Here is a 9,645-nt window from a genome sequence, read left to right as displayed (position 1 = left end):
AATCGGGAAGCGATAGGATTGGAAAGTGGGACTCGGGCAAAATTTGGGCTGCGAAATGGGATTGTATACCCCCCGCCAACTTTAAGGCCATCTTCAATTTTTGTGTATCACTACCGGGGCTGCACAAATCACTAGTGATATGTGTGCCCCAGGGATACAGGGAGGGATACACATACCCGGGACATATTTTGTGTCGCGAGTAAGTGACCAAATTCAGGCTATGAAACATTAACCTAAACATTTTGACTCTGAAGATGACTTCCGCTCAGGTTGTCGAAACGTCAGTCACCAACAACAGTTTTTCTCAGAACTACACCCGGACGATCACACTATACGAACTACTGATACTCCTGGGTTCCAACCAATGACTATATAATGAAACATTTCCATGATATTATCTTTTGCAGGATTTTCCAAGTCAGAATATAGAATGGGTGTTTAATTTCATCTTCAGTAGTTTAAAACATAATTACCGTTATAAATTCCTTAGGAATTTCGATCACATTTGAATGCAGTCATTTTACCATTGACAAAAAACGGGTTTTAAAGTGGAATACTTTATCCGCGATTTTTCAATCACTAGGTTTTAATCGGTTTTCATTTTTCAGTGACAAATATTCATAACTCCTGGATGGTTTAAATGTTAAATTCCTTGACGTTTTTTTTAATCTCTTCAATTCCTTGACAATTTTTTTTTATTTCTATTCAATATTCCCTGTCGATTTTTATAATTCTGCTTCAACCCCCAACACATAAAAATTAAAATTCGTTAAAGTTTAGACTGTTTTCAGAGCCGTAACCCGGGAATGTATAAAACCTTTTGCGGTTGATAGGGGGTCGCGGAGCTACTTTAATTTTCTGGATTTCTAATTCTGCAAGGCGTTTCAAGTTCCGTGGAGACTGGAAACTAGCAGTTGCGCGCGACATTTGATTTTTCTGCAAACCCGTCCTCGAAGGTAAGGTGTTGTGTTTTTCTAAAATTTCTATTTTATTTTTTGTTTCATTCCGAAGTGGTGTTTTTCTTTCTTCGACTAACATTTTTTAAGTCGATAAAGCTTTTTTCAACACTTTTTGCTGTAAAAATATTGCAAAATGCGTTGAAATGAAGAAGTTTTTCTTACTAGCGGTCGGTCGCCATGTTGATTCTGACCAGAAACCCATAAGGGTTTCTGTTCTGACACGATCAGATGCAGATCTTCCCATCCTCTTGTTAAAAATTTAAGACACTTTTTTCTAAAATCACGGTCTGATAGTGTAAATAAGTGTGTATTTAGTGCAATTTAGCGTCTAAGGACAGTTAAAGCCCCATTTACACGCGCTAAAAAATCGGCATTGGCACGGTAAATTTTTGGCACCGTGACGACCAAACCATTTCGACACGACCAAAACAAGAAGGTTTTCTCCTGCTAGGCATGGTACCAATTTTTATATCGGCCCCCCTACTTTCCATCAGTTTTCTTCCCGAGAAATGGCAGAAAAAATGTTTTGCTGTCATTGTTCATCGTGCTCTCGGGGCAAAACACGAATTTTATCGGCAAGGAACGAGTTGTCGACAATTCAATATATTAAATAGTGTTCAAGGGCAAAACAAATCGACATCTGAAAGACTGAGCTGACGAGATCAGAAGAAGAGGAAAGAAAACTAAATGGCTCTTTGCAGTGATGCTGGACGTGGCTTTCACACAACGATTTTTTTTAGAGTGGGAGCTTTCTCTTATTTTCTTCTTCGGTTGCATTCTCATCCCCAGAACTTCTCTTTTTTACACTCTTTTCGCTGACCACGTGACCAAAATAAACGAGGGCCCTTTGGACGAAAATGCCACAGTGGCTGCCGTTTTCGTGGAAACTACGCAAGCGTCACACTTGTTTTTCGGCACAGTGCTTGGATTTACCGGTGCCGAGACTACCTCCTGGAGGTAGTCTTGGCACCCCTAAAAAATTGGGCACTGGTGCCAATTTACACGTCGATAATTAGAGTGCCGTGCCAAAAAATGGCAGCATGGTGGCAACGGTGCCAAATGGTGCTGTGCGGTGCCGTGCCAATTTTTTTGCGTGTGTAAATAGGGTTTTTGTTATCTGTAGAAGACTGTGTCTTGAGCCCGCTAAAAATCTGTTAATTGTGAGTGTTTTCCCTGCTAGCAGAGTCTTCTTTTCCGTTATTTTGAGGCGTTTTATTTAAAGACATCTAAAAAAATCACTTTCACAATCGTCTTGTTTGTACAATCATGTACATATATGTGCATAATCAGTCACCAGCAACAGTCCTTTTCAGAACTAACTCAGTCAATCACACTAGACGGACTACTAATACTTCTGGGTTCAGATAGCCTTTTGCAGTCATCCACTCATCCCCTTATCCTCAAGAAAAAAATGGAGGGAGGACATCCCTTTCTGGTTTTTCTTGAGGAGTATAGGTGGCTGTACATGGGAGGCGCTGTGGCCTAATGGTTAGTGCGCCGGACTCCGGATCGAGTGGTCCGGGTTCGAGGCCTGGCCTGGGTCATTGTGTTGTGTTCTTAGGCAAGACACTTTACTCTCATAGTGCCTCTCTCCACCCAGGTGTATAAATGCGTACCGGCGACATAATGCTGGAGGGGGGGGGTACCCTGCGATGGACTAGCTTCCCATTCAGGGGGGAGTAGAAATATTCCTAGCCGCTTAATGCTATTGAAACTGGGATAAGCTCTGGCAGTATGAGCCACTTGGCTCGAGGCTTCCCCCCTCTATAGGTGGCTGAACACAGGCTAGGGTTTACACCCGCTTTCAGTGTTACATGCATAGCTCTCTTTCTACATCCATCTTTTGACGTCGTCTTTCAACATGCTGTTTGAAATGAGCCAATCAAAACCGATACATACCATTGTTGGTTTCATGCAAATGAGCCCACAAGTTCAGAAGGTCATGCTAGTGGGCTGTGATTGGCAGATTTCAGCGTGGATTTCGATCTGTCTTGTTTGTTTAGCACATTGAAAGATAGATGTCGATAGAAAGCCGCTATAAATGTAACAATGAAATCGGGTGTAAACCAATACGACATTTTCTAAATCTCTTGTTTCATGTAAAACTCTCGTGGACAGGTTTTAATTTAAGATTGGAGGTACTAGTAAATGGGATGCAGGATGTCTAAAAAGACAAATAGGAAAGGAAAAAGCACAAAGAGCAAGGACAAACCGACTGTCACATCTGTTACTGAAACAGAAGACATGGCGATGTTACTGGATCCTGGTGAGATACAAGGCATGAAGCGGCCGCAGCTCCAGAAGTTGTGTAAACAGTTTGGGCTGAAAGCCACTGGAAAGGTAAGGAACCAGGTTTTGGCACTTTTTTAAAAAAAAAAAAAAAAAAAAAAAAAAAAAAAAAAAAAAAACAACCAAAAATTTTGAGGGACCATTCTTACTCCTCATTTAGGCACTGATCTCGTCAGTGTGACGGTGCCTGATGGTTGCCACTCTCAACATTGCCATGGATACCAGCATGCCCTGCTTGGTACTCTGGCACCACCACCCTTTTTGGGCACATTCCCCAACTTCATCTACTGGAGATGAGTTTAAAGATGTTTTTAAAGTAACAAAATCCAAGTTCTTCTAAAAGGAGTCAAACCTTCATTGTAATGTTGTATGCTGCACATTCTGTGGTACATACATGTACATTGATAAATTCTTGACTCATATTGATTATTCTGGTGCCACATTTCTCTTAACAGAATACTGAACTCATAGAGAGGCTTCAAGAACATATTAACAAGAGGGAAGCTGGTGTTTTGAACAGCAATAACAACACCAATAACACAGAAGATCAACCTCTATCATCAACTTCTTCCCAGGTAGTGGATGATCATAAAGAACTGGGAAATATCACCATCAAAGCTGGTGGTTTGAACAGCAGTAACAATGCCAACACACAGATCACCTCTTCTCACTTCTCTCGCAGTGATCTGTAAAGAACGGAAATATACTTTTGATATAACTGACAGTCAAATACCTAGAGATGAACATGTTCATGTCAACAGCAGGGATGGTTCAGATTCACAAACCAGCAATGAACCCCTGACAAATAAAACAAGTAATTGTGTTATTCCAGATAGTAAAACAGAAATGAAAGTACAAGAGCAAACAGACAGGAGAGTTCTGAAAGAGTTAAACCAAGAAGATGCTACAGGTTAGTCAAATTCATACATGTAAAATCTTGGCAATAAGTCTGTGATGATGAAGTTACATGTATGTGGAACTCTTGTGAAGTTATCAAGGTCCAAGCATTGTCCTGTTCAATAGCCTGGGTCTAGTACTTTTTCTTTTAGGGTAAATCAGGAAAAATCCAAGTTTCCTTCTTAGAAGTTGGAAAATTAAACTATTGCACTTTTCAGTAACACGCGAACTCTGAAGTAATTTTCAAAACCCAACTATTGATTGCGTTTTTCCCTGCTGTCAATCGTAATTATTATGGTGACAACAAACAAACCTTGAAAAACAGAAACAAAGAAAATGGATTGAAAGCTACCAATCACAGGCCAACAGATGTGACCTTTTGACCTGGTTGAAGTGAACTTCTGTTTCCTGGGGGGTCCTCTTAGATGATTGACGGCAGCAAACAAATCCGATCATATCATTGCATTGGTTGGTGCATCCACAAAAGCATTGGCCGACACACCCCAACACCTTCTGAATAGTTGACACAGTAACATGTCGACCAACACGCTACTGATGTACGGTAACTGCAGCCAATGCAATAACAACCTGGCAGATAATATGAACTAATATGGGGGGGGGGGGGGGCCCCGGGGGGTATATTTTTTTTGGTTTTTTTTTTTTTTTTTTTTTTTTGTTAAATATTTTAATTTTTTGGGGAAAAGTTTTTTGGGGAAAAAAAAAATTTTAGAAAGAAAACTCCCCCCAAAGAAAAAAAAAAAAAAAATTTTAGGGTTTTTTTGCAAATTTTTGGGTAAAAGAAAAAAAGATTTTTGGGCCATTTTTCCATAAAACAAAACACCCCCCAAAAAAAAATTTGGAAATCCCCCCTGGGATGATAAGGAATAAACTACTGAAGATACTAACAATTTTGTAAACTTCTTTCAGGTGTAAAACCCAAATCAAGCAAAGCTAAGGTCATTGCATGTACCAAATGGTGTGTTGTAGAAGGACTTCTGAAACAAGATAACAAGGCAATGTGGAAGAGGATTCAACTCTTGGGAGGAAAAGCCATGATCTCCAATAGTTTTGGCAAAAGGGTACCTTTTGTCCTGGAACCCTCTGGAATAACTACACCAGAGAATTATGAAGATAATTACATCTGTGGCTCCTGTGTCAGGGAAAATGAAACGGCTTCAATGAGGTTCAAAGGTAGCTCTAGAGTGGTACATTCTTCAGTGTCGTCATCACAAGATGCTGATAATAGTGGTAAGCCTTGCAAATTAGAATGTGTCTGAGCAGTTCTTAGAACTCTACTGTAAGCTCCCATTTTCCCCACTTTTAGGGTTTTAAGTTTTGCTCTTGTTTGATGATCTGTGGTTGAAAAAAAAAAGGAAATACAGTTGTAGCACCCCACCATTCAGACCCTTCCTTATGTGACTGCGATGTTATTATGGCCAATTTTGTGGTCAAAATAGAGCTCAGTCAGGCTGCAAAGAAAACTGATTATCCAGGTTTTCCTTTTTGCAAGTTGGACACAGTAAGAGAGTATTTATGTCTTGACCAAGAACAGAATGCAACCCTCCAAGTTTATTTTTTTCCTTAGTGGCCATAATTGGCCACCGACTGCTCAAGTTTGGTCGCCAGTAAAAATTTTAGTCACTAAATTAAGCTCACGCATTCAATCCTTTTTTCTCAATTTTAGTCGCCAGTCTGGCGACTTCAGTTCCAATTTTGTCACCAGCTCCAAAATTTTAGTCCCCATGGCGACTAAAATGGTCTTAACTTAGAGGGTTGGAATGTATTGACCTTAGTCACAACTTGAACCTGTACTGCTTTATCTAGAGTCCAGCGCATTAACTATCAGACCACATACCATATTTATTTCCAATTTTGATTTGTTTTTTCCTCAGAATTGGGTTCAGCATGTAGTACCCCAATAGCTTCCAATCATACTTTGCTAACAAGTTTTTCAAGAATGGGTTCAGTAAAGCGCAAGAGAAGTGATGACACAAACAGCTCTTTCGCCAACTCGTCAGCTGACTCAGACCAGTTGGAGAAGAAAAGAAGAAAAGACCCTCTCGTCAGATCTGGTAGCAGCACCCCAGCTAGCCCTCAAGCGCGTAGAGCAAGAGGAGAACAGCTGATGTTACCCAGGTAATAAATCCTGCCATCCACATTCTCAAGCGATATCATTTCTCCTTATCAACTTCCTTACATTTCTTTAAATGTTAGCTCTGAGAATTTAAAGGTACATGTACCTGTATGATAAAGTGAAATGTTACGCGAGCATGGGACAAAGAAAAAAATCTGAGTCCCTGAAGGGAATCGAACCCATGGCCTCCCACATATCAGTTCAGTTGGGCGCTCTAACCAACTGGGCTACAAGAGACGTGATGAGCTGGGCCATGTACCAAGGGTAAAATTGAACCACAACATGTTCATCATTCTTGAAACAAGCTAATGATGATTTTCTGTAGTCATCTCATCTGCTTGTCTGCTTGGTAGTGAATTGACTTGTAAGTGATGATTCTTGGGATTATAATGAGTTGCTGATTATAGATTGTAATCCACAGTGACTTTGATTCAATATTTTTAACTACCTCATCTGAAACATTGCCAGACTCATAAATGCTACCCCCATTTGTAAAGAAGAGAAATGTAATGAGTATACAAAGGGCTGGCTGGATGGATGGATGGATGGATTACTCTTTATTTAAAAACACCATCAAATCACCAGCTAATAACAAATTACTTGTAACATATAATTCTTACTTAGTTCTAACATATGATGAAGCTATATCCTATATGCTACATAATATTTATGCTATGTACGCATTATGTGCCTATGTTAAATGTGTGGCATCTTATTATACTATTCAATAACAAAAAAATTCTCTTTACCTTCTTGTAACAAGTTTATAAGAGCCTCCATGATTATTGCACGATAATTTTTTCATGATTAATGCAAGATAAAAATTCTTGACAAAGATTCAAATTCTCCCAAGATGATGATAGAAAATGAATGAAAATAAAAAAGGAGAACTTTGATATTGATAATGGACCGGCTCTTTTTTTCAGAAACCTTCTAAGACCATGGCATCCTAAGAAGAAAACAAAAGCAGCACAGTCGTCTCAGAAAGAAGACAGAGACTTTGCTAAAAGAGTTGAGGAGATTATTAAAAACACACAGCCTGGCTCAGAAGAAGAAATGTTGATGATCATGAGTTCTAAATCCAGCAAAATTCAACGTTCACCTACAAAAGAAGTACAACATTAAGGAATGCATACATGAATGTGGCAAAGAGAAAGCTAAATTATACCTGGAATGTGATTCCAAATAATACCAGTATTGTGTGGTTTGCATACTGCAGATATTATTAATGTCTTTGAGGACCACTATCCTATCTATGTCACTTTGTAATAATTTAATCCAAACAAATGAAGAGCAATAATTTGACCCATGGAGTACATCATATAATTATTATGTTCTTAAGAAGTTATAGAAGTAATTTGTAAAGATACGAAATAACCTGTTATTATGCAGCCACATTTGGCAACAGAACATGTTCAGGTAATTTTTTCTGACAGCTTTGATGTGGTACTACATGTAGGCCGAAAATTTTTATTTTAGTTATTACCATTAATACCATTATGTTTAATATGCACTTACATGTGCTTTTTGCATTTTGTTTGTTAACTTTGTCATCGTAAACCTTCGTAATTGAATTACATGTAGTCAGATAAACCATATTTACTAATACTTGTAATTATTAAATAATTATTATTATTGCTTATTATTGTCATTGTCAGTGAAACTAATTCAATCTTCTTACTTACTCCCTTAAATTCCTCCAAATTTAAAATTCTAAGTGGAATTCTATTATTAATTATTAATAATAGAGTTCCACTCAGATTTTTAAATTTGGAACCAAATTTAGTTATGTCATATTTTTGTATGGCAGTGTTTATTCAGTAAGAGTTAAAGAAATATGCAAAGAATAACATTCTTTTGCAAATTTCAATTTAATATATTCAGTTTCCCTGATTAATTTCCCAAACAAAAAGGGAAATGCAGAATTGAGTGCAAAGTAATGCCATTTCAACATATAAATTAATGTACAGAAAAATAATTATTATTGTTCTACGTAAAAAAAATTCCATTGAATACAGCTCAATGTAGCACTCTCCTACAGAGTACATACTAGTTATGCAACGCTTTCGAGTGGTATACAGAATCCAGTCACTTGTATTTTCTCGGCTCGTGTGTGTCGGGATACAAGTGAAAGTGGGATACATAGTATGTATGTACTGGTAGTAGTAATTCTATAGCATAACAAGCCAGACTATTTTTATACAACAAGCTAAACCTCCAATGGCCTGGGCCAGGTTGTTCAAAGCACATTAACATTAAGCTGATCCAGGATAAGCGTGATTTTTGATTCCAGTTGTTTAACTTTTCAGTGAGATTTTCTGTTTATATTTTCTGTCCTCCAGTTTTAATGTCAACTAATCTCAGCTCCACAAACCATAAGTAATAGAAACACTTTCATATAAGGGAAATCCTTCAATTATCAACTTTTAATCCTGGGCTTTCGAACAACCTGGTTCAGTACTATTGTAAATAAAGGGACAGTTTTCAAGATAAATTGTATCAAACAAAGGCTGCAGGTCTGACAGTGAATGTTAATGCTGAAAATATATGATTAGGGAAATGGTCAAAACTATTGTACTCAGACAGGACCCACCACTCTGCCAACAGGCAGGTGGTCTCTTCAATTTGTACCCTACCTTCCCCACCTTTAAAAGATGGTGTCTTGTTTGTATAGCCCCCACTCTATCAGGAGTAGAAACTAAGAGAAAGATTCAAACCTCCTTGTGCCATTTCTCCAGCAATACAAGCTTCATGCATACCTAATATGAAAGTCAACTTGAATTTTGAGGCCAATAAATTTTGTCCATTTGGCTAATCAGACAGGTGGTGTCTTGCATAGCCCCCTATCCCTACACAACGCGGGTCCTCGTTGAGTACACTTGTTATGACCACTTGAATCCTTATTTTTGATATTTTGTGGCTCAAGCAAAATTATTTTGCTGTATGTAGGTCATGCAGTCTTGTGATTTTGTTGTACTTTAGAACTGACTACTGGTTAGCTTTGAAGATTTACTTATGGAAAGTGTACAAAACTGCCTGCAATAATTTTAGGCAGTGTTCTACACTTTCCACAAGTAAATTATTATTAACTGTGCGAAATTTGTTCAGTCTATGTTTAAAAGAGCCTTCACATGAAGCAGTTGCAGAAATATTATTAGTTTCATCTTTTTATATTGAACTGTATTCTGTTAGAGCATTTTGTGAAAAAATTACAGTTTCACAATAAAATGCCTGAATTGAAGTTGTCAGAACATTTTTAAATGAATTCCTTTTCTCTTCTTTGGTGTGGTGCCATCTTGAAAAGAATCTTCTTAGCTTAGTTCCTTTCTCCCAGGTCGGGGATAGGGCCATTTTTGTCATTAAAGA

At 38.1% G+C, this 9,645-nt stretch overlaps 1 protein-coding gene across 1 annotated transcript; it reads left to right on the top strand.

Moving 5' to 3' along the window:
- The first annotated feature begins 937 nt into the window (after window positions 1-937).
- Window positions 938-9,521, top strand: LOC144630179 (uncharacterized). The gene is made up of 8 exons (XM_078488476.1): window positions 938-956; window positions 3,078-3,299; window positions 3,704-3,858; window positions 3,956-4,158; window positions 5,073-5,393; window positions 6,038-6,281; window positions 7,206-8,321; window positions 8,414-9,521. The coding sequence occupies exons 2-7, from the start codon at window positions 3,108-3,110 to the stop codon at window positions 7,402-7,404; spliced, it is 1,314 nt and encodes a 437-aa protein (XP_078344602.1). The 5' UTR covers window positions 938-956; window positions 3,078-3,107; the 3' UTR covers window positions 7,405-8,321; window positions 8,414-9,521.
- Window positions 9,522-9,645: the final 124 nt, after the last annotated feature.

This window comes from Oculina patagonica, chromosome 11, assembly GCF_052425735.1.
Source record: "Oculina patagonica isolate OP01 chromosome 11, crgOcupat, whole genome shotgun sequence".
Taxonomy (NCBI): domain Eukaryota; kingdom Metazoa; phylum Cnidaria; class Anthozoa; order Scleractinia; family Oculinidae; genus Oculina; species Oculina patagonica.
The sequence above is the reverse complement of the archived record's forward strand: the minus strand, read 5'-3'. Positions and strand labels throughout refer to the sequence as shown.